The sequence below is a fragment of the Besnoitia besnoiti genome, chromosome I (assembly GCF_002563875.1).
Source record: "Besnoitia besnoiti strain Bb-Ger1 chromosome I, whole genome shotgun sequence".
NCBI lineage: Eukaryota > Apicomplexa > Conoidasida > Eucoccidiorida > Sarcocystidae > Besnoitia > Besnoitia besnoiti.
The window spans coordinates 7,685,732-7,710,195 of NC_042356.1; the positions used below are offsets into that span (position 1 = coordinate 7,685,732).

The 24,464-nt window shown below is 57.6% G+C and overlaps 3 protein-coding genes across 3 annotated transcripts; 2 read left to right on the top strand and 1 right to left on the bottom strand.

The window, feature by feature from the left end:
- Window positions 1-3,067: 3,067 nt before the first annotated feature.
- Window positions 3,068-3,322, top strand: BESB_010780 (protein translocation complex, SEC61 gamma subunit; the record flags this gene model as incomplete). The annotated part of the gene is made up of 1 exon (XM_029359832.1): window positions 3,068-3,322. The coding sequence occupies one exon, from the start codon at window positions 3,068-3,070 to the stop codon at window positions 3,320-3,322; it is 255 nt and encodes an 84-aa protein (XP_029222745.1).
- Window positions 3,323-7,571: 4,249 nt separating this feature from the next.
- BESB_010790 (uncharacterized protein) lies at window positions 7,572-16,670 on the top strand (the record flags this gene model as incomplete). Its single annotated transcript, XM_029359833.1, has 16 exons — window positions 7,572-8,000; window positions 8,785-10,186; window positions 10,367-10,449; window positions 10,711-11,034; window positions 11,287-11,393; window positions 11,931-12,113; window positions 12,467-12,634; window positions 12,908-13,142; window positions 13,407-13,523; window positions 13,791-14,000; window positions 14,560-14,687; window positions 15,013-15,163; window positions 15,461-15,580; window positions 15,914-15,997; window positions 16,393-16,533; window positions 16,638-16,670. 16 exons carry the CDS (start codon window positions 7,572-7,574, stop codon window positions 16,668-16,670), a joined length of 3,915 nt encoding a protein of 1,304 aa, XP_029222746.1.
- Window positions 16,671-19,028: 2,358 nt separating this feature from the next.
- BESB_010800 (uncharacterized protein) lies at window positions 19,029-22,833 on the bottom strand (the record flags this gene model as incomplete). The annotated part of the gene is made up of 4 exons (XM_029359834.1): window positions 19,029-20,090; window positions 20,263-20,716; window positions 21,167-21,420; window positions 22,045-22,833. 4 exons carry the CDS (start codon window positions 22,831-22,833, stop codon window positions 19,029-19,031), a joined length of 2,559 nt encoding a protein of 852 aa, XP_029222747.1.
- Between the last annotated feature and the right edge of the window lie 1,631 nt (window positions 22,834-24,464).

The window sequence follows — 24,464 nt, forward strand, 5'->3', positions numbered from 1 at the left end:
ACCAACGCTCGGACACAGGAAGGCCTAGACGGCGAGGGCTCACCCCGAGGCGGAGGAGGCCAAGGCCACAAACTAACCAAGACAAAAGAAATAATCGAGGAAATTCCACGGGTAAGGTCCTCTGTCAAGTACCACGATGGGCAAGCGGCACGGGTACGACGCCGGAACGGGGATCCTCGCGCAGCAACGCTGAACGGAAATAGCCGAAGGGGCTCTCTTTCGAGAAGGTCGGTGGCCTCAGAGAAAACACAAACAAGGCCGACAGTTACACGCACTCACACTTGACCCTTAACTTGCTGAAGAGAAAGAAAAGCCAAGGAAGACAAACGGGCGAAAAGCGTAAAGCAACATCCATATCTCCCGCATGAAGTTCGCTCGAAGCTCCCGCTTGCCTTTCGGCTGCTAAGTGTATATACACCGCGTGCCGCGCGTGAGAACTACTCGGAGTCAAGAGCCTGATAGAGAGGATAGAGGCTGGTTTTCTCTTGAATGTGTCTCTGGGTAGTTCCGTTGCAAGCATGCAGGTTACAGAAGTCAAACCTAGTCTCAAGAAAAAGCGGACCATCACACAGTGCGGTGCGTGCCGTCGAACACACACTTAGTCCCTTCTCTATCCAAAAGAAAACGCAGAGAATAGCTACGATCAGCCGCGCATGCGCGTCCTTCTTGCTCACAAAGCTTCAACGCCCGCGCCACACTAGCTCGTCAGGAAATCTTCCTCGAAGTCCAGCTCTCCATCTAATTAAAGCCATGCTAGGTTATGCTGCTCTGAGCTGCAGGCACCCCTGAGTGACTCACAGTCACCTGCCCGGGGTCCACAGCCTGGTCGGCTTATATTCGGTTGCAAGAAACGACAATGCCGCGTCGCCAGCTGAGCAGGAGCCTGAAGCGACTGCCTCCGATCCATCTTCGTACTCGACATTCGCTACTCCCTTTCGCGTGAATTTTGCACGAGAACCCGCCAGGAAGCTACAGTGTAACATTTCCGTCTTGCTGGCGTGGCGAGGCAGACGAAGTCACGGGCGCGAATTCAGCGCCCTTTTGACGGTCCAGGTCCCAGTTGGCGATAGCTGAAGCCGAGAGAGCACATACTACAGAGACTGATGTTACAAGAACTGGGAGGTGCCTCTTTCAGGTTTTAGTAATGCGCCTTTCAGAGATTCAGACACCACCCATGCTTGTTGACAGCCGGAGCGACCCTCCAGGCTGTTATGCTTCAATACAGAGGAAACGAGGATAAGTCACCAGCCACTTGCTTTTCCTCACTTAAACATCTGTGCCGCTCACAGATCTGAGCGGGTATCTTTCCATCGGGGACGGCAATCAGCGTCGTTTAGAGTGTGACCGACTACGGCACAGGCGCACCGGTGTGAAGTTGAACCGCTCGTTTCATGCAACTGGACAAGGAACCCGCCTGCGCTACCTCGAAGGTGCGGTTTCTGCGCTCGCAAGAGCTTGTGGTTTTCCGTGCAGCCTGGCAAGCCCGATGCAAGAGTTTCTGACCAGTTCTGGACGGGAGACAAACCGGGGCAAACCAGTGTCCTCACCCCCCTACGTACCGAATGGGGCAACGGGTGGCCCGTTCATGAGCAAATGTGGTTACGGCCCTGCAGTTCGAAGAGGGCGCTGTTCGTTCCAAATAAAAGTACAGCAACTTGCAATATCACAAGCTCAGCCAGAACTTCCTGTGCAGACAGAAAAGCGAGCAGTTGGATAGGGAGCGAGTCAGCGAGCGCTGCAGGTGGTGGAGGAGACCCCGCGCAGGGTGTACATACACCGGAAACTTAAGGGGAGGCGCAGCGGAAGGAGCGACCGCAGGGTGGTTTCTTGCGATGCGATTTTTCCTTTTGGCTGCGCACTCGGCTCTCCCTCACTTGTTCGTCCGCGTCTTCTCACTGCTCCAGAGACGGGATCTCATCAGGGACTATCGCGGCAGAGACCTACCCGAGACAGAAAGACTTTGCCACACCGCCAAAAGGCGCACATGGTGTATGACTGCACTAGTAATTCGTTTTCCTGTATTTTTCCCGTTTCGTCAAGCTTCTTCCAGGCCGCCGACTCCCGGGAGCACGGCCTTCGTCTTCTCTCCAGGTGCGTTTTTCTTCCCGACCAAAAAGCTACATTTCCTGTATGTCGGCTTGAGAGTGTGAGAGCGTCTTGTCCTATTTCTTGTTGTGTTTTAATATCTTCTAGGACTCTTGCCTGAACTCTGCATTTTCCGTGATTTGGAAGAGAGAGCAAAATTCATTGCATTTGCCTGCTTCCGTGGCGACCAGGAAAGCCGATTGACGAGGGGGCGCGGTAGACGGTGGCGATATCGTTCGAGAGGGATCTTTGTGTCTTTTATCTTGCTGTTGCATCTGGAAACTGGAGGGAAGGCAAAAAGTTTCTTCTTCCTGTGTACGACCGCTTGTTCATGTCATTTCGTCTCTTCGTCTCACCCTACGGGACCCGCGCTGGTCTCGCCTGTGCGAGTATTCCGGGTCTTCCGGCAGTCGCTGTCCGTTTTTCTGCCTGCGATAAGTCATCCTGAGGCCTTGTGTTGTGTGTGCATCTTTCGTCACTGCAACTCCTCCGCCTGGGGAACGCTCGCCGTGGCGGGTGTGGACAGGAGGAAACCCGCTTGAGGGATGCTGACACCCGCAGACGCGGAAGGTCTTTCTGTGTCTCGGTTTCTCTCTCGCTTCAGCTGCTTCTGGATGACCTTGAGGAGGGAGTGGCGGTTGCGTTCGCATGGACAAGTGTGGAGCCACGCAGGTCCTGCCTCTCCGTGCATATCGCAATTGAAGCGTAAATGTATATGGGTAGCCGCGGTCTTTTTGTAGCCTCTGTTTTCTATCACTTGTCGTTGCATGTGTCTCTTTGCTGCGTGATGTATTTCTCTACACGCTTGCAGGACAGGGTGTGTACGTAAACGGCACCTTTGGCCATGCATCCGTGTGTCATTCCGCCCTTTTTCTTTTTTGCATTTCGCTGTGACGGGGTGTTTCTGCGTGTGTGCTCAGGGTCGTTTCGTCTACCTTTCTCGCTTCGTCGTCTCCGCTTCTCCTCTGTTCTCCTTTCCAAGATGGTTAACCTCAACAAGGTACCTGCGTTCCTGACAGATGCGAACCACCCGATTGGCTCAGTGGTTCTCGGGTTGCGCGAGTTTTTCTTCGACTCGGTCCGTCTGGTGCGTCGCTGCACGAAGCCGGATGCCCGCGAGTTCCGCAAGATTGCGTACGCCTGCGCGATCGGCTTCCTTCTCATGGGTTTCATCGGCTACTTCATCAAGCTCATCTTCATCCCCATCAATAACATCCTCGTTGGACCCCCGGCATAAATGTCGTGCGCTCGCGCCGGCCTTGATGATGCGCATCCGTAGGTGTCGTCCGCTTCAATTCGTCGTCTGAGGGGGAAATAGGAAGGAATAGGGGAGTGAAGGAGCTTCTCTTGCGACGAGGTGATGCGACTGGAAGACGAGATTCTGACAAGTGGACGGGAAAGAGATGCAACAGCGCAATCTCGAGTGCATACATCATGTGTCTAGACAGGCGGTAACTCCTCTTGTACGTGTTACGCCTTCATGTACCTCTATACGTATTTTATATAGGACAGACATACATGTAAAAGTGAGGCAGCGACTGCTGCAGGGTTTTTTGTCGAGTTTTGTTTCCTTTTTCACCTCAAGTGTTCGAGGGACAAGGAGAGGGATGACTGGAGGATTGTTTACCGAGGTGACAGGACACAGCATTGGTAAATGTTGAGTCGTGGGCAAGGAGTACGGAGTGACGCTCCCAAGTCTTGTGGGTGGCGAGGCATGCGGGCACAGAAAGAGAACAAAAGGAAGACAGAGAATTTTCTTTCCTCAAGCCCGAAAACAGATGCCGCCGGTGTAGCGGATTGCACGATATCTTGTTTCGTAGTCGACGCACGAGGCTCGTCTCTTCGCTTCTGAAAACTCTTCCCATTCCATAAACCTCTCCGCTTTAGCTCTCTCTCCGCCGCCTCGCAAGACAGATGTAGCGTCCGCTCTCGAAAGCCACGCCGAAGCTCAGTTTTATGTTCCCGCAAACACCAGTCGCAGTCTTCCAGGGGATCCGCCGGTCCATGCTGCAACAGCGGAAACCCTTCACTCTGCGTGGAGGCTGCCGCATGTTCCAGCTCCTTGCACTGAGGTTTGCTTTTGAAGTCTGCTGCTCTTCAAACCGGGCGTTCTCACATATCTCAGGATGTTCGATGCCACGATACTGGCAAATGGAGACGCCGCAAAGGCTCAGCATCCCAAAAACCGAGGCCGTTGCTGTGATACTCTGCTTTCTGCGAGGCTGAGAGACAAACAGATGGATACCCCGGTCGGGCTACCATGTCGCGAAGAAAGCCTTGAGCTGCCGCGCGGTGCTGAAGTGCCGCTGGCACACAGTCAATGTTTCTTTTTCAAGGCTTGAATGTGAATGGCTGTAGCTGTTTGTGGAGAAGCGTGGCATTGCTGCAGTGCTGGCATGGCAGTTGCCTGGAGAGTGTCACATACGGTGGATGCGCAGATTTAGTTTTGCAGTAGGATACAACTGAGAGCGCTTGTGTGGGAGGATGTTTATTGCGCGCTGCGAGCAGGAAGGCTTCATCATGAGAAGAGCTAGCGGATACTGGCATCTCGCCAGCATCTGGTAACTTGTTTGCAGCAACGCAACGATTGGATCCTTCCGCGATCCCCTGTAGACGCTTCTGCGTGACTAGGCCCCACGTATGCACGCAAATCACTTTGATAGAATCGTATAGAATTTGGCTTCGACTCGATTTTCCAGAAACCCAATTACAGAGTCAAATCTCACTGTTGTTCTCCCGAGGTGCTGATGCCGAGCCGGTGACCGGTCGTCAGGTCGCGTCCGACGCCTCCCTCCAGCTTCACGCATCAGGAATGTACGTGCTACGCCTGGAAATACCCCCTCTGGAATAATTTTTGTAAGGTGAGATGCTGCCTGGGACACGTACTTCTCGACGTATTGACTGGACGACCAGGGCCACTGGCGGTAGTCGTTTCAACCTCGCGGGTGCCGAAACACGGTGGCATCCAAAGCAGTTGAAAAACCTGGAGCGCTTGCGTCGCAGTGTGACACGTTAAAGCCAGGACTGCCGGCAAAAAGCTTAGAAGGTTTCAACTCGCGGAAATCCCGCATGGCTGGCGCAGCTTGGTCCTTCAGGCGCGAATATCCACCTGACACGTTCGGCTGCACCATGGAGGTACACAAGTCACGTCGACACTCTCGTGCAAGGAATCTTATTGGGAACTAGTTGTGCGCAGTTGAGTAGTGCGTGCTGTCGTTGCGGCACGGTTGAGTCAGTGAGCAAATACTGCAACGAGTGGAGTCGTTTCGAGTGTCGCCAAACTCTGGAACGTCAACCAGCTCAAGGTGTTTCTTTGTTCTTGACGTTCTGCAGGTGCTCACTATGAGGCAAAGAATCCGGCGGGTGGGTGTCGGCTCAAACGGTTCGAAACTTCCATCCAACGATTCGCGGGGCTGTGCGGCTAAAGCCAATTTGAATTTGCCAGCGGAGTCTAATCGAATCTCCCTCGCTGACAGCGTCTCGCGGCAAAGAAAAGCGGCCCTGTACGACTACGCCTGTGACCGCGTTGTCGGGTCGGGATTCGAGTCGTTAGAACCTCATTTACCCTTTCGCCGTGTCCCCCTCCTCTAGTGCTGCACTGTAATAAGAGGTCCCCGCTTCGCAGTTTTCCATCGCTGCATCCACATTGGTTCCTAGGAGCTACGCTTTCTACGGTCCCTAACTGGTAGTGGGATCAACACTCTGGAGCCCCGATGGCTGGACTGCAAGAGCGAAATGTCCTCAAGCGTAAGCTTTCGGGCAAACACTGCGAGAGAAGCCAGCAATCGAGGACCAAGGACCCCCTGCCGGCGATGTGTGAAGGACATCGAAGCAATGGCGTTGGGCAGTCTCCGCCTTTGGGCCCTTCCGTCAGTTGCAGATGAGCTCGTCCGCCCGTTCTCTCCAGCAAGCACTCCGCCCTGAGGCGATGAGGCGGTTGAGCTGGCTTACCTCACCCTTCTGTGCGAATTTGGTCTCAGCGCAGCTCCGACAGGAGAGTTGAGCGCTATGTGCCGTTCCTGCAAGCAAAGGATGACACCTAGATGCACTTTGGCTGAGGATGAAGTCTCTTTTTACGCCTACAGTGGATATGCGATTCCCACGGTGCTGTACGCTGCAGCAGCGACGCCGCGAGCCACGAGGGGCTCGGACAGTGTGTGATCTCATTTAGCGATTGGCACTCCGGCAAGGAGATAGGGCGACTTCTATCGAACAGAAGAAGCCTTTCTCGAGTGGATGACAACAGCAAAAGCATCTGAGTGCAACGCCTGTAGCAGCTCGGGCCCTCCAACCGCTTGTCTTGAGGTTAGCTAGCTATTCGAAGCGTCATTTTCTGCCTGAACCCCCGGCTGAGACCACAGCGGTAGTACAGTTCAGTCACAATGGTGGAGAGACGCACGAATACCCGAGAGACACTGGCAAATTCCTTGGCACGAAAAAGAGAGAGGAAGACACAAGATTTGTACCGCTCGTTTGAGAAACTTTTTTCGGTGTCGCCTCGCAACTGTCAAGCTCGCCGCCGGCGCAGTCGCCACTCGTGCGCAATGCCCGCGAGGCCTGCTGAGCCTCCCTCCTCGCACCGGCTGGACCTGTGTCTGTGGGCGTTTTGACCGATTTTCAGAGCCTGTGCGACCATTTGAAAAGGACGCGGGAGCAGGTCGTCTCTTAAGAACGCTTTTCGACTTTTTCACTCTCTCTAGCACTGCGGCCCTCTGAACGCTCGGACGCGTCACGCGAACGCCGTCTGTGCCTTCCTCCCCTCCGCGCATTCGACTCGCGACATTCCTCTCTTGCATTCTGCCTCTGGAACTAAATTTCCACGCTTGGTAAAACTTGTCAAAGAGGCCTCGTCGGTTCCTCTCAACATCCAAATGAACAACACTTCGCCGCAGCTTCGCCAGCGGCGACACGTGCTTCTTTGACAAAGGCGACAAGAGAGGCCTCGCGTCCGCAACGTCGTGGCAAGTCGCTTCGTTGTCTTGTCTGCTGACGCCAGACCCAGTCGGGGACAAAAACTCGAAGCCAAGGAAAGGCCGGCTTCTCTCGAGTGATTAACTGACTTTTCCTGCTGAGAAGAGTCCGCAGGCGAGCGGTGCTTCGTCTTTTACTTGCGACCTGAGGCCAGCCTCGGGGCCGGCTCACTCAGTTCCGTCGCGCCGTTCGGCGCGCTTTGACTCATTTTCGGAGTTCTCGTTCGATCCGCACTTTCTACGGAGTCTTTTCTCAGATGTCGGTCTCCGCCGCTCCCTAGTGCTCTCTCTTTTCATCACTCAGCTGCTTCGTGCCTTCGGGCGGGCGCTGTCGTCCTCTCGCCGCGAGGCCTCGCGTGACTTTCTATCTGGTCTGGCACATCCGCGGGCGGGCGACCTCGCGAGGAAGCTGCGACTGCGGTATGCGGCGGCGCTCAACAACATGTGCCGACTCGAAGACTGGGGACCGGTGTTTGAACGCAGTTCCTCGAAATACCATTGAAAATTCGCGTTACAATGGCCAGGACGCGCCCCTCCGCGGCGCTCCGCCGTCCCTCCGCGCCTGAGGGTCCGACAGAGCTCCGCGTGCCGCGGTCGCGGGCCTCGACTGGCTGCCCAGGTCGATCCAGTTTCGCAGCAGCAGCGACGCTGAACGCCCAAAACTGCTTTTGCATGCCGACTCACAAAGCGCCGGCGTCGCCTTCAGTCGCGTCTTTTTCAGAGAGGCGACTCACCTCAAAGACCTGTCCGCTTCTCACAGGATGCGACTCTGACGCCGAGTGCCCATTCGGCGGTTCTCGCGGCCGATATTCAAAGACCTCTTCTGGCTTCCGCCTCTCCTTCCACTCTGTCATTCTTGCCTCTCTGTTTGCTCCTCTCATCTTCCTCTGCGTCCCGCGAAACAGCTCCGCCGCGCAGGCGCCTCAAGTAAAATTCGACCAGCCGGTAAGGAACGCACGCACGTGCACGCAGGGGCTGTCCAGGCACGACCGAGTATCACTCAAGCACGCAAATGTGCACTGTCTCCGCTCTGCAGCTCGGAGGAGGGGTGCGCTGGACTGAACAGCTAGAGCGAGACACGCGCCCAGTTGGAGCGATGGAGCACGAATGCGGAGACAGACTGGGATGGGGGGGGGGAGGAAACGAGAGCACGCGGATGGCGCGTGCAAAGAAGGAAAAAGAGCCTGCTTCCACGTCGAAAGTGGCGGGAAGGGTTCAGTTCTGCTTAGTCGTAGCTAAGCGCCTTCGAGATGTGTCGGTTCTTTAGTCGTCCGTTGCTAAAAAAGGCTGCCTGAGTCGCTCACCTCCGAGGTGACTAACTTGCTGCGACTGGAGGGTAAACAGCAGCTCAGGTGCGCGGGGATGCGTCATCCCTTTGAGCTATCCGTTCCGCTGCCTTGCCTCCGCTGCGAAGCGCGTAGCCGCCCGGCGGGCACCCGACGGCCTCGTTCGCTTGCCTGTTTTCTCTGAGGACATTCGCGTGTTCTGAGGCCTGCCCTGCCTCGGACTTCGTGCTGCGGCATGAGGGCAGTTCGCCTGTAGCAGGCGCGCGCGTGGATCCACGCAACGGTATAATTTTCGCCTCGACAGGCGCGAGCGGCTGGGGCGCTCCGAGGGCGACGAAGGGTCGCCCTCGACTCGTCGGCCGAATGCTGCGCCCGCCGCAGCTCTGAATCAGCAGAAAACGTTTCGAGTTTGAGTGTTGCCTTTTTTGTCGTCTGTTGTTCAGGCCCCGGCGCGTCGGCTTCCGCAGGCGCGCGCGTCGAGGCAGGTGCGACCGTCGTCGCTGTTTCCTCCGCTGAAGGCGTCGAGGGCTGAGCCTCAGGCCAACCTTCCGCTGGCCTTTTCTTGGGACGGCGACTCCGAGGTTCGCCTGCACGAATTCGAGAGCGAGGGCGCCTGGCGGCCCGCCGTCCGCGCGCGAGACGCAGAGACGGGCGACGGCTTTTCTGTTCACTCGCACCACCGATCCCTGCGGTCGCTCTACTCGCTGCCGTCTTTCGCCCTCTCGGCGCCGGCCTTTGCTCAGCTTGGCGCGAGGCTGAGCGAAAGCCGCGAAGACGAAGACGATGCCCAAGAGGAGGACAAGGGTGCGCAGAGCAGCTCCGAGGGCGAGGAGACTGAGAAGGGCGAAGAAGAGGCTCAGGAGGGCGAGGCGTCGCAGAAGGCGGAGGACAAGCCGGCTGGGAAATCCGAAGCGGAGGCCGCACAGCCGGCGTCTCCTCCGTCGGTCCTCACCCCCGCTGAGTCGGCCGCGCCCGCGGCATCCGCGACAAAGCCTGCGGGGGGAGAAGCCGACAAGCACGAAACGGCACCCGAACCCGCACCAGCAGCTGCCGCAGCGGACACCAAGGCGTCGGCGTCTGCCTCGGAAGCGAGCGCGCAAGACTTGTCCTCTGCGGCGTCGCCCCTTGCTGCCGCAGGAGAAGCGCCTGAGAAGCCCGTTCATGTGGTTGCCAGCCTGGCGCCTGAGGCCGCGCAGGAGGCGCCCGCGCCGAAGGAAGAAGGCGAGACACACGCGGAGGCTCGCGAACAGGGCGACGCCGCAGCCGCAGCAGCTGCACCGCCGATTCACACGTCGACTACGACCACAACGACTGGCACGCCCAGTGCCTTCAACGTGGAGGAGCCGCTGCTGGCGCCCGTGCCCACCGGCCGCGCCGCGCAGCCGCTCGCCTCCGCCGCCGCGGGGACCAGGGAGGGCGAAGGCGCGAAAGAGGCGCCCGCGAAGCAGTCCGAGGAGCGCGAAGCTACGCCAGCCGCCGAGCCGCAGCAGGCCTCGAGGGACGCAGAGGAGAAGAAGCCCGAAGCCGCGCCTGAGGCGAAGGCGGCACACGCGCCAGGGACGGCAACAGAGGCGTCGCAGGAAAGAGAGCAGCCTGCAGGCGGTGAAGCAGAGAAGAGGGAAGGCGGCGGCGTGGTTCGGGAGAAAGTGGAGTCGCAGGACGCCGCGGAGCCCAAGAAGTCAGACGAAGAAAAAGCTGCAGAGGCGCCTCCGTCCCAGGCGGACATGGACAAGGCTGCTGCAGCCTTCGTCAAGAAGGAGGGCGGCGTGCCTCTCGAGGCGAAACTTGCGGACAACGGTCCGGAGCTCACAGAGGAGCAGACAAAGACCTTCGTGGACACGCAAGGTCAGCTCGACAGGCGAATTGTGAATGCATGAAGAACACGCACCGAAATCGACACCGACTGAGAGAGGCGGTAGTTTGATAAACGGAACAATTTTTACAGGCCAGGCGATTCGTCGGTCTTGCGCGTGGTGTCTGAACTCAGTCTGTATCGTTGCCCTGTGTTTTTTGTATTTCTTCCAGAGGTCGCGCAGAACGTCCGGAAGTTGATCGGTCTGAAGGCAGGGTCGAATCTGCACCTTGAGAATCAGAAGCTCATCGAACCGGTGCGTGGACAGCTTCCGCCGCGGAGCCTCGTCTCCTCTCTCAACTTGTCTCTCGGTATCTGTGTCTGTCGCCGCTCTCGGCTTCGCGCTCTTTTGTCCTTTGGGGCGTCGTTTTCTTTTTTTAATCTCCGCTCTCCTCGCACCCGTATCTCCCCCAATAGTTAGCCACTGTCTGCCATGCGTGTCCTCCTGCTCGCTGTGGATCGCTCGATTCCTCGCTCGTCGAGCGACTCTTTTCGTTTTGTGTGTGTTTTCCCGCAGGACTGCGACCTGTCCACCTTCGGACCCGACTACTGTGCGGCGAAGGAGAATCCGAACGCGCTGAAGCTGCTGTGGTCGCTTGAGCACCGGAAGAACAACACCTACTTTGTGATTGCGTTGATCACGCTTGCGTTCGGCATCGCGGTTCAGACTTGCATTCGGCTTCTGGAGAAGAAAATCAGCGAAGGCAAAGACCAGTTCTCCAAGGAGGTCATGGAAACCGCCTTCCGCCAGATCGCCACCATCAGCATCGTCAACGTCATCCTCTGGGGCACGATGCAGTCCAACATCGCCGAAGTCCTCGACGAGCTCATCTTCGGAGACGTAAGCGATCTGCGTGCGACACAAGCCGCCTGTACACGCGCGCCCACCCACAAAAAATACTTGTAAACGTGTGCCTCTCTGCAGGAACACATGTGTGTACCCGTGTATATAGAGGCATACTTAGACATACGACCATAGTCATGCAAATATGTATATATATTTGTGAGTCTGACGCATCCGAGGGTGTCGCGGTATGCGGGTAGCTGGTTTTCATGACCTTGGTTCGAGAGTTTCTCTCTTGTCTGTTTTCAGGTCATGCCGCCCTTGCGTGACAGCGACACAGTTCTGGAGAACGTCTCGCCGATGCTGGAAGTCCTCTTTGAAGAGCTCTTTTTCGTCGCAGTCATCCTCCTCGTTTGGTGAGCTCTCTGCTCGCCGTAGGAGAGTTGAATGCGAGCTGGCTAGGACTTGCACGAATATGCCAGCGAAGCACTTTGTTGCGTGTTGAGCAGTCTCCTGTCGCGTGAAAACCGCTGTCGCCTCGCAGGGCTGCATCAGAGGGACTTCTCTCCGTCGAGATCAAATCATAGATCCGAGACTGCGGCAAGTTTTGTTTAGGGTTTAGAGTTGCCGCAGCTGCACACACTCGAATCACCTGCGCTGAGATTTTGTTGTCAGATTGGCGTCGCCTCTTGTAGTTGACAGACTGCAACGTCTCGCAAAACTGGAGGCTCACGAGACTTGATCGCGTCGTGTGACGTGTCTAAGAGAGTCGGGGGTTTTCGCGAGGTGACCTCGATAATTTGTAGAAACGCCTATACGTCGAGGGGAAGGACTCATCCTCGAGAGCGGGGAGAGACCGTGTCTCTGCACGCGCGTGCGGATGGTGAGAATTTCTGCGCAAGTGCGCAACGGCCGAAACAAGGTGGTTGCGGTGTCTGAGTGTGTGTGGTCAGGTACGTGCTTTTCGTCATCGTGTTTCAGTGCTTCATTCGGCAGATCATCGACTGGATGCGGAAGACGGATGAAGAAGAGGACATTCCGATGCTTGCGCGAGCGGCTGAGACGCAGAGCCACAAGTGCTGCGGATCCCTGATTGGGCGGAATGCCATTGAGAAGGCGAACTTCATCGCGCACAGGTGAGAAGGACCGCGGAAACTCCGCGTTCGGCAGGTGCTCCAGAGAGCAACACGAGACCTATCTTTTTTCTTCACATGCGGATTCTTCTTCACAAACAGCTTCTAATCCTTCTTCTTCCTCTCACGCACGTAGGACACCCGTACCAAAACGGGCAACACGCACCTAAACATACATATTTATGGATTTATATGTATATATATGTGTGTGAATATTCGTCGCGCCTGTGCGATGTCCCGCGCGGGGCGCCTCGTGTGTGCTTGCCGGAAGGTGTCTTTCTTTTCTTTTTCAGATTGCCCGTCTTCTGTGAGATCTCACTCAAGTCGAGCGGACTTGTTTCTTTGGTTGCTGCCAGGTACTCCTTCGCGGACAACGTCTCGAATATGAGCATCCCAGGCGTCGATCCCTCGGGCTACTACTTCATGGAGTATCTGCGTGCGAGTCTGCTCAAGATGGGCATCGAGATGATTCGCCTGCCGAATTCGACGCTCTTCTTCCTCATGGTTGTTGGCATCTGCCTGAGGTAGGCGCAGCGCCCTAACCGCGCAGACGACCTAAACACTAACACGCCTCCGGTTTTGAAAGGGGCAGTTTTTACGTACTCCCTGGGCGCGCGTCAGTCTGTCGCGTCTCCGCGTCCGCGGCTTCACGCGCCCACGGCGGCTCTCGCGGACTGATCCTTCGCTTTTTCGCCGCTCGTTTTCTCGCGTAGGCCTGTCTCTGGGCATCTGGATGGTGGGGAGAAGTCCCGGCCGAGTGTGAGTTTTTTCCTTTGTTTTCTTTTTTCGACCTTCAGACCGACATTCAGCTTCCGCCTGGGACAGGAAGCGGGGCTGATAACCGGACTTTCGGCGGCGTGCCTCATCGGAATGCTGCTCGTCTGGGCGCACGCGAAGCGAATCGAAAAGCAGCTGCTCCCGCGGCACGTGCCGCACTACCTCGTCATGCGCTACCACATGGAAGTCGGCGAAGACTCTCGCACAGAGTACCTCAAGGAGTTCATGCCGCCCTACAAACTCCAAAAGCAAAAGGTGAGAACGAAGCGACCGAGCTCAGGGCTTAACTCCCGCACTCCATACACAGGGTCTCAGCACAGTTCCAGAGGGAATCGATGCCTTCGCAGTTGAGAATTCATCAGGCTTGCAGCGACGCGGGGGAAAGCGAAGGTGCCGGAGGCGCTGCGGCGCGCTGAGAATGCTACGCAGAGAGAGGAGCTTGGAAGCGAGCAATCTGGGCTAGCCGGATGGCCATATTGCCCACCCTCGCCGAGGATGGGTTTCTTTTCTTTTTTTCAGAACGCATGGCCCGGGGTCTGCTCGACGTTCGTCTGGGGAACCACGCTGCCGAACAAGCATCAGCAGCTCTTCTGGTTCTGGGCGAACGGCCCTACGATGATGTTGCGCGCCGTCGAGGTGAGGGCCTGAAGTCACGGCGCACGCGCTTTTCTCCAGTCACATTTTTCTTGTTGTGGACGCGCACTACGTCAATCGGTCTGCCGTGTCTGGAAGTCTCGCTGCTCTCTTGTCAAGAGTCGCGGCACGTTCGCTGCGCAGCCGCCTTCCCGCTGCACGCCGGTGCCGGGTGTCGCGCCGGCAGGGCGACCTCGTGTCCAGGCTTCCGCGTCTGTGGCGGTGCCCTTTTTAATTTTTCTAGTTTCCTGAATTTTTTTTTATTTTCAGGCGACCTTCTTCTGCCAGCTCCTGGTGCTGGCGTGGTGGGTGCAGCTATTCCGGAGCCACCCGGCGACGTGGCTCACGTTCTGTTGGTGGGCGAATCCGGTCATTGCGCTCTGTGCGCTGCTTCAGATTCTGCTTCTCAAGAGTGTCGTCTACACCATCCTCCTGGCGCTAAACTCGGGCATGCTCATCGACCCCGAGCTTCTCGAGAAGGTAAACGTCCCTCCCCGTCTGCGCGGCGCTCGCCCGCGCGCGACGTCTCACACATACAGATACATACATACCTACATACATATACATACTTATACGCAGATGCAGATTCATGGGAGCGTTTACGCGGTTGCCCAATTCGCATAGAGGAAGGCAGGAGAGTTTCTCGAGTACTCCAGACGCCTGCAGTTTTGCGGTGTTGGCAACGAGCGCCACCTGAGATGCTCTGCGTCTGCGGCGCGGCCCAGGGGTTCACTCATCTGCCCGTACGTAGCTTCATGCATGCACGCACATATCTACATATACGTATGTGCGTGTGCGCTGGCACCTTTTGCGACGCATCGCGGCAGCATTCCGGTTTCGCAGGTTTTGCGCTAACGCTCCGAGAGAGGGGCTACACGTCCGTTTCTATGTACGCCAGAGAGCGATGCGACTGTATGAGTTGCATTGCTTCAACCGAGCGCTCTACGGCCAGAAAGAGAAGGAGAAAGGGAAAGGATAGCGCCGATATGCGGACACTTCACGAGATCCACTTCCCTCGTTTTGTTTATTTCGCCTTCAGGTGTGGGACTTGCAGCGAGCGGAGAACGTGCGGCGGACAGCTGAACTGATCGACGCACTGCGCGTGCAGTCGACGCTCTTCGCAATCAGCGAAGGCGGAGACATGTTCTGGAGGCAGCTCCTAATTAGGTGCGTGTTTTCATCTATGTTCCGCAGCTCCACCCGCCATCTGCCGCGAGGAATTCAATGGCGCCGCTCGAAAATTCGCGGATTCCGACATAAGCAGCGAATATACAGTCCTCCAAGATATATTCCCCGCGAGTTCGGTGACTCGACGCGGCGACCGCACGTGCTGTGGCTCTCGCCTGTGCCTGCATCCGCCGTCTCGTGGTGAAGCTGCGTCACGGTACACATCCGCAAAGCAATATAAATAGTTATATATGCACGCAACGCATGCGTGTGGACACAAAATATGGGGCTCTGCCTTGAAAGGAGGCTTTTCCCTTTTTTTTAGGTCCAAGAGCGCGACGCGCCAGGTGCAGGAACAGCGCTTGAGCCTCTGGGCGGGGCTCGACGAAGAGCATCACGGCGAGATCAACCGGGCGAAAATTTCAAAGTTCCTGACCTCGCAGGGACTTCCCGTCAGAACCGAGGCAGCAGTCAATGTGCGTCCAAATCCCCTCTAAACCCTAAACACACGCAGACATTTATGGAAATTCAGGCACACCTTTCTCGTGTCCCGGCAGGATAGCGGCTCGCGTTGCTGGTGGCGCATGCCTCGCCGCCTAGATATATCATAAACAAGTATATATGTATGTAGATGTGCTTGCTGCGAGCCGGTCTATAGAGGCGCCCGGCGTGAATATAGCATCTAGGGAGGAGGAGACATTGAAGCGCCGCTGAGGCGTCGCCTGCGCAGAAGAGGCAGACTTGAGCTGTGTCTCATTCGGCGTTGCGTTCAGGAGTTTCTGCACGTTTTCGACCGAACGCACAAGGGCGGCCTGAACGAAGAAGAATTTTTCGTGATGGTCATGGTCGTCAAGCAGATGCTCATGGAGCCTCTGGACCGAGACGCAGTTCGAGTAAGCGCTCTTTGAAATAGCCCGAGGCGTCATAAGACAACTGTGCCATTCGTCAGCTTCCAAAGAATTACAGCTACTCAAACCAGTGTATACACATATATAGGGAGAGAGGTGCGCACGCACATTTTCGTGATGTATCTATCTTTCTGTGTATCTATATATCTACTTATTTATCTATCCTGTACACGGCCTACTAGCATGCCGGCGTAGCCTTGCTTCCCTAGAGCATGTGTTGAAAGCTTCTCGAACTTTAAGCGTGCCCCAGTTTGGACGCAGAGTGACTCGGACGCAGGTGCTTTTACTTGATTTATTGTGGTTTTTTTCTGTTTTTAGGCGCTCTTCGAGGGGAGCTACGGCATCCCCTGGACCTCGCCGGTCGGGATCGACCTGGCGAATTTGAGCAAAATTCTCGCGGAGGTAGGAGCCCATCGATTCCGGTGTCGGTGTTTCTTGAAAAACGTTTGGCTCCCTCTCTACTCGATCTGAGGTGCCGCGTGCGCCTGCATGTCCCTGGCGCTTTTCTGTGTACAAGCGGACATACAATTCCATGTATACCTTCATGCACATATATCTGTATGTATTTGGATTAGGGACCACCTATAAAAGCGGTTATTGGTGGGGTTCTCTCTTGCCTACTGGCGCACTTTCTTCGGTGTCTTCCACTCGGGTGTGTCCTCTCTGCTTGCGTCTGAAGAGGCAGCCTGCGCTCTCTCGTGCGTGCAAATTTCTAAATATGTGTCGGCATCAGTCACGCGCGGAAGCGCCGCATTCACGTGTTCACGAGTGACTGTTTTCCGCCTTTCTCTTTGCAGCTGCGTCTCACCTGGTCGGAGGGCAAGAAGAGGTATCTGCTGGACTTCATCGGCGGCAAGCGAGGCATCACTGCGGTTTCGCCGGAGCACTTTGTCGCGCAGCTACAGGCGATGGAGGAGCAAGCTCTCAATCCGATGCCGGTAAGCTTCGCGCGTTTCAGAGTATTTCTCTCGACGCCGAGTGCGCGTCTTGCGGCCCGTTCGGAGGACTCTCGCCTCGTTCTGTTCGTGTTTTTTCTCTGCAGGAAGGCGCGGCGTGCGGAGGTGCGTCAGTGTGAGCGTGAGACCGCGCTCGGTCGCGACGGTCTCGCCGTCTGTCGGTCGGGTCGCCAGAGTTGGCGAGGAGTCTTTTGAAGAGCCGTTGTCTCGCACATCTGTCTTCCCGTGTACACCTTGATTTATTTTTGTAACGCGTGCATGTGACGCACGCGGCACGCATTTTTCGCGAAGTTCCTGCTTCGCTCGACTCTCCGGTCGCCCGCTGTCTTCCTTTTTCGGCTGGCGCCGCTGCCTTGTGGCCGCGCGGAAGAAAACTGCACAGACCGTCATGCTTTCCTTTCTTCTCACGAGCCAGGATGTGCCTCAGGTCTCGAATCTGCCGGAAAACCGGAGTATGCGCAGGCAGATCCTCGCAGGGTCTGCGCCTGCGAGCCGCAAAGGCAAGCCGCACCAAATGTTTTTTGATTGAACCCGTCGTGTCTCCGGGATGTTTGCTTTGTTTTCAAATCTAAGAAACACTCCCCGCCTGCGGTGCTCCCGCGTCTCGATAATTGGAAAACTAAACGCACGCACGCGGCGGAGACAGAAGTTTTCCGCCAGATTAGACCTGACGCTTGCGCGTCACTTGCAATTGGATCGCACATTCAGGGGGGGAAGAGCAGTCACTCCGAGGCCTTTTTGTCAGCGGATGCCTGCAGCGGCACAGACACTGTTGCAGTGCGCAGAAACCTCGCAGGCCGCGTTCTTTGGTTCCGGCGCACGACCGTTGCTTACATAAATGACATAGCAGACTCCCAGGTCACGCGCGACAGGAGTTCAACGGAAACAAGGAGGCCTCGTGTGTCTCGCGCTCGGCTGCAGACAGGCAGACACGAACGCACCCTGACCCTCAGGGCGCACTTAAGAATCCTTGCCACCGCGGTTGCGCGAGTTCGTGTGAAGCGCCACAGAACGTTTGCCAAAAGCGAGCGAATGGAATGCAATACACTCGACGAAAACCAATTTGCGGCAGCAAGAGCAGACATCGTTTCAAGCTGGGCGCGAGGAGCTCTGTCAGGAGGGAACGCCCTAGACGTGTGCTTAAGTCTCTTGCGTTATCGCGGAGATGAGACCTCTCTTCTTCACAGCGGTCTCCACAGTTGACTTACTTTGCTGTGTGGCAATCAGACAGATACTTCGGTATTCTCACTTACCATGCGGCGTGACAGTGCTCAGAACGGCGACTCTGTGCACGCATGAGGAGGATGAGTGCGCTGCTCAAAGCTAAATTCCACTCTATATGTCCTCATTTGGCTGCTCCGAGTGTAAGACCTCTTGCATCTGATTAACAGAAAGTTAAACATGCTCCGACACTCTCCATGTAATAATAATGAAGATAATCCGGGTAATTTGGTATCCTTCTTGGCATAACATTGAAACCTAGGATATGCATAGGTATGAAGATTAATAGTACTCTCACTATTTAAACACAACAGCTGCCGTAGCTGTCAATGAATGCTAAATCTAGAGTATCTCTTTTAAGACACTGCATGACACATGATTGCTCCTTCCTCCATTCGGTGACAATGTTTATCACGGGGAATCAAACCCGAAAACAATGATCTGTACGGCTGTGTTCCTTCCAACGCCGCAGACTGTCTGAGCACCGTTTGGTGACACAGCGACTTCGTGATGAAGCGCCTGATGACGCTAGACCTGGCAAGCCTCGCAGCGAGATGGATACGAGTTCGACCAGAACCTACAATTCATGACTCGAGGGGAGTGGGATCTATTTTGTTTTCTCGTTCTTTTCCAAGGATAGCATACGGTAGACGCTACGAACACCACAGGGGCGCAACGCGCATGCGTCAATTTGAACTCCGTTCAAACCTGAGGACGGCGAACGCTTCTGTGGCTGCGTAGACATTTCGCTTCCGTTGATGGCGTACACGCAGCTACCGCACAGCTCACATGTGTGCGGATTCCTGTACGGTCGCTACGTGTTTGTCTGTGTGCCTGGCGGCCGTGAGCGTGCTTCTATGGGATTGTGCGGCGCTTGAACCTTCGCTACTGCTTTTTCCGCGTTTGATCGGACGCGTGCATTTAGCCAGACTCGTCTGCAAAGCGGCCTCTGCACGTAGGGCCCGGTAGACCGGAAGGCGTTTCTGTCGAAACCCAGCGGCTTCAGGCAACATCAAGTCCAACGTTTAACGGTTCGCCTGCTGTGTTCGCCCACATTTGTACCGGTTGGCAGGCTACCTGTACTTGCCAGTGAAAAATATAAAACGGAAACGCATGCGTGACATGATATGCACACGTTCGGTTGCAGGGCAACACCCATGCCTGCGCGCGTAAATCCTAAAAGAGTGAATTTGGACTGCGGCCGAATTCGGCAGCGACCTCAGCGAGACCTTCGCGGCCTCTCTGTCCTCGCGAGCTCAGTGCTTCTTTCCGGACGCAGCGGCGGTTTTCTTGACTGCAGTCGCCGTCCTCGCGGGAGTCGCAGGCAGGCTGACGTAGGCCTTTTTGTCGCTCGGCTCCTCGTCGAGGCCAGCGACGGCGCTGCGGAGGACGCTCGCGTACGCCGGCGTAGGCTTGGCGGACGCGTACTGGACAGGCGAGTACGCGGAAGGCGCCAGGTACCCAGCGGGGTCGAGGGCGACGGTGGTGCGTTCGTAGAGTGTGTGCGTGGGCGAGGCGAGGTCTGCGGCGCTCTTACGCGCCTCGGTGAGGGCGGGTCTCTCGGAGACCCCGTCGGCCTGCAGCACCCTGAGGCTCTCGTGCAGAGGCCGCTGGGGCACGGAGACCGCCGTCGGAATGCGCGTCAAGGGGTCGTTGGAGGGCGAGAGGGACGCGAGGCTGCCGCCCAGGTCGCTTCCGCCCAGGCCGCTGCGCGCAGCCGCCGCGCGCGCCGGCGAGCCCGGAGCGACGCCCGCGGCGCTGTCGGCCGGGCGGTAGCACGCGTCGGTGGCTTCGATGCTCGTAAAGGCGTGGCGAATCTGCTGCAGCGTCTGCGTATTGCGACTGAGCTCGTGCTGGGCGTGCGCGAGCGCCTCGTCTTTCTCGTTCAGCGCCGCGCGGCACGCCTCCTCCTTCATGCGCGTCTCGAGCGCGAGGCGGCGCGTGCGCGAGACCTCGGCGAGGTACGAGGCTTGCCGCTCGACTTCGTTCTGGCGGAGCTGCGCCTCCAGCTCGTAGAGGTACGCGTCTTTGGCTGCTGACGCGCGCAGGAGCTGCTGCAGGTGATTCGCGTTCTGCTCCAAGTCCTGCGAAACGACTTTGACGCGCTGCTCGAGCTGCTTGATGATCGCGTCGCGCCGGACGACTTCGTTCTGCAGACAGAGCACCTTCTCGTCCCGAGCCGCCACCACGTTCTTCAGCCCGGCCTGCTGCTCCTCCAAGACCTTGATCTCCTCCGCGCTCTTCTCGAGACGCTCGCGCTCAGCCTCCAGCGCCGCCCGCGACTGCGCCTGCAGCTGCTCGTAGTCGCGATTCCGTTGCTGCGACACACCCCACAGCGCACGCGAAAACAGAGGCCATCGAAACCCTAAACCCTGAAAACCCTCAAGCCCGGGCGAACGGAAGCGTCTCAGAGACAGCGAGTGCGTGAGGTGCAGAGCATGCATCTGTGTGTCTGATTGACTGGGGCTGTCTGGGACCGCGGCGCAGTACCTGCAGAAAGGTTTCGACTCTCGCGATTTTCATGTCGCGCTGGGATACCATCTCGAGGAGGCCAGCGGCTTCTCGGCGTTTGTCGGTGAGTTTGCGGAAGGTCTCGTCGAGGAGCAGTTCGCGGCGGTCTTTCTCCTCCTTGAGCGCGGCAAGTTCGGCTTCGAGAAGGCTAATCTTTTCCCGCAAGTCCACGCTGTCGCGCACCATGGCAATCGCCTGGACGCCGAGTTGCACCGCCGACGCCTCCTTCGCCGCCGGGTCTGAGACGCTCAGCGCCGCCGCGAGCTGACGGTCCTTATGCAGCAACAGCTCGCGCATGTCTCGGCGCTCTTCGCGCATGGCCTCGAGGCGCCGCGTGAGCAGGCGATTCTCCTCGTCCTTCTGCCGAAGCGACTTCACAGCCTCCTTGGTCTCCGCCCCCGGTAGATCGGTCACGTCTTCACCCGCCTTCAGTCTGCGCGCAGAGAGACGTCGCGGCAGAAAAAAAGAAAGATCGACAGAAGAAGCGGACACGAGGAAGGCCAAGCCGCGGGAGGACGCGGCTCGCACGCAGCAGCTCAGATAGACCTCGTCGAGTGATGCTGGGCGAGCGGCCGCGGCGGAGGCCCTCTCCTGCCTTTAGTCGCCGAAGAAGACCTTTGCGAGAACAGAACGAAAGTGAAACGCTAAACGAAAAAGACACGCGGCAGATCTCAGAAGGCCAAAAGCACCAGAGACACGCCGAAAAGAAGACCGAAGAGCGTGTACGCCTACGCGCCGCGTCTTCCGCGTTGCATGACTCGCGACTGAGCCTCTCTGTGGCGGACGTCGCCGCCATAGCTCGTTAGGCTCGAACCGATTTCCAGCGAAACAGCCGTTTTTCAATGGTTTTTTTGCGTCTCTGCGCCGTTCCTCCGCAACTCACTTGCTGATAACTGCGTCCTTCATGATGACCTTGGCGCTTAGTTCCTCCTTTTCCTTCTTCGCAAAGTCTACCTCCGCAGTGAGCTGCTCGACTTCGAGCTCCTTTTCGCAGAGATTGCTCCTGAGCTGACGCACTTCTTCCGAGTCGATGATCTCATCCACCGGACGCATGCCAGAAGAACATGAGAGCGTTCGAAGGCCTGCAGCTCGCTTCTCCAGCTGCCGCAGCTGCATCTGCTTCTCCTCAATCCGAGCCTGCGAGGAGAGCGCAAACCCCACAAACGTTCAGTCACAACGTACACCCGTGCGGCTTCGCACTCATCCGAGAGCGTCTACGAGGTCGGAAATCCTGTAGCTTGGCACGAAAAACGCCGCTCTGCGTCTTCTCCCGACGCAGATCCACAGAGGATAAACCAGGCTATGAAGAATTTTTCCAGCGGATACTTCCGCCTCTACAGGGAGAAGAGGCTAAAATCTCTGGGACTGATAAGACTAGCATCTGAAAGGTAGTTTTCTTTCGCTGTTAAGACGAGTGAGAACGAGAATCCACGTATTGCGGCTAGAAGGACCTCCAGTCCGTCTCAGAGACGAAGGGAGGCGATATTGGCGAGGGGACGCGACGCGATCCCGCAGAGGCGGACGGGGAACACTCAGCGCTCTCTTGACGGGAGCGACGCTGTTCTTAGCGGTCAGCCATCAGCCATGCATGCAACGCACTCACAGGTCACCTCCAGCCTGCCACACCCCGCGTCTGCCGCCAACACTGAGTCGCGCCCATGCCTAATTCACCTCCCCATCCGCCACATGAAAGCTCTCAGGAGCCTCCGGAGAGAGGCACGATTCCATTATTTTCAGCGAGAAGCGCGGGCGTTATCTCACCTGGAACTCCGCCTCCTTTCTGAGGAGCGCTGCAGCTGCGGCTTCCTCTCGCTCGGCGACGCCAGCGAGTGCTGCGGACTTCTTCTTGGCCTTGTCGCTCCAGTCCTCGGCGGAGCCGACGGTGCGCGGGTTGCGAGACCAGAGCGTAGGGACGGTCAGATGGCGACTCTGCGCGGGCGCGGCGGCGGGGGGCGCCAGGATTTCAACTTTTGGCTGCGGCGGCGCGTAGTACTGCGTGTGTTCGAGGCTCGCGCCGCTGAGGGCGGGCGCGGCGGCGAAAGTGCCGCTGACCGGCGGCGGCCCGGAGGCGTAGCGAGTGGCGGTCGCCGAGGGCGACGCCGGGTAGTAGTAGCTCGTGGAATTCGGCTGCAGGTACATGATTCTCGGAGGCGGCGAAGATCTGCGCTGCGGCGACATGGGACAGCAACACAGCGCGCCGGAATCGCAGGTCGAGCTCACCTCGTCCAGCGAGTCTGGAGCCATCGCCGCCGCAGCCCGGAGGTGCCCAGCGGAGGGAGACGCAGGCAAGGCTGCCGTGAGCGGCGCGGGCAGAGGACTACGGGTTCGAACCTTGCGTGCAGGCGACGGCGTCAACGTGCAGCGGACGGAGGCGTTGTGGCGAGTAGTGACGAGTTCCGGCGCGAGCGCAGAAGGCGCGGCTCGGCTTCTGTACGACGGAGAAGGCGCGCGCGAACGCGAGGGCGAGGCGGAGGCGGCGCAGGGCGACGACGAAGGCAGGGAGGCGCGGCTGCCTTCGCACAAGCTGAGGAGTGCCTCGAGAAATCCCATCCCACTCGGCAGGATGCCAGAGTCCTCCGGCGGCTCAGGCGAGGAGACACGCGCCGGTGATAGAGCAGACTGACCTGAGGCGCACGGAGACTGGCGCGACGCCGCGGACGGTGGCGGTCACGCGAGCATGGGAGTCAGAGGCCACGGCGAGCCAACGAGCCACTCCGAAAGGCGGAGAGAAAAGAACAGCCACACACCAGCGAGAGGAAAAAGAAGGAAGCGAGCGCTTGTTCCGCGCAGGTGGAGGCGCAGTCAACTCGTGACGGGGAGCGGCGGCCCTAAGCAGACCGTCGCCCTGCAGCGGTTCAACGCGGATCGCGGAAGGGCGAGGCGGAGAGAGAGAGGAGAGTGGAAATGAAGGCCTGGAAAAAGGCGCGCCGGAGGGCAAGTTGAGAAAACACCCGCTCAAAACGCTGCAGAGCAGAGTGCGGCCTCGAAGCTCCGCCGACGCCGCTCAGCTGTCCTCCTGCTTCGCAAGTCGGGCGAGAAAGAAGGCATGCGGCAGAGAGAGCTTCTTGCGCGCTTGAGAGATGAGGAAGGCCGCAACTCGAGATGGGAAGGGATCTAGGGAGCCGGCGGCCTGCAGGTTTTCTCAGCACGCGGCGGCGTTGCGAGCGGAAGTCAAAATCACAGGCAGACGCGAGGCCAAGGCCTCGATGCGCGAAGCAGTCGCAAAGTTCCTCGCAGGCCCAAGGATGTTTCGCGTGTTTTCTTCAAGACAAAGCGCCTCGCAACGGAACCGCGCGCCACCACAGCGAGAGGGGCGGCTTTTCATTTGCGCTTTCTCGATGCAGCGAGTCGCAGAGTCGCTTTTTTCTCTCGCGGACGCCCTCGCTCCAAACGACGGCGCACAGAGGGAACGGAACCCGCCTGAAACGAGCTCGCCTTTGCTTCCTGTTTTTTTCTACCTCACGCAGGCGGCATTCGCGCCGATTCCACCCTGGAAGAATCTTTGAGGGGAGTCGGCGGACGACGAACGCAGCTGAAACTCGAGACAGGAAAATCAGTCGGAGAGACTGCACCGGTGGACACGTCAGGGAGACTCGCCGCCTCGGAGAGATGCAGGTGGCGAAAAAACACAGGGAAAAACGAAAAAACAGATCGAAGCGCCCAAACACCCCTCCGAGGACTTGAGACCTTGCGCTGGCTCGCCGTTGACTCGCCGCGCGCCCGTCGAGCCTGACAGTCGCTCATCGTCCACGCCGCGCGAGCTGTAGTCGTCCTTACTCGAGCTGGAAGGCGACGGCGAAAGAAAATGCAAAAAAAAGGTGAGAAAACGCTGCCATCTGGGCTCCTTGTCACTCTCGCGCCTCGAATTTTGAGAAGACAGCCTCTTTCTGCAGCGAAAACCGCCGAGCGCAAAGAAGCATCGAAGCGTTGTCTTCAAGACGAGGCCGCTAGTTGCACGCCAGGATCTGCGAAAACTGTGGAGGAAACCCTCCCTTGCGACACAGCCGCCCTTTTTCCCTCTCCTGGGGAAGCAGAAAAGGCGCGAAAAAGTACAGCAGTTGCTTCAGAAGTCAACCGCTCTCAGATTCTTCATAGCAACGGCATTCCGGTGGAATGCAGGCGAGCTGAGCGTCAGCATCGCCACGCCTAGCGAAGAAATTCCAAGTAGGATCTTCGAGAAA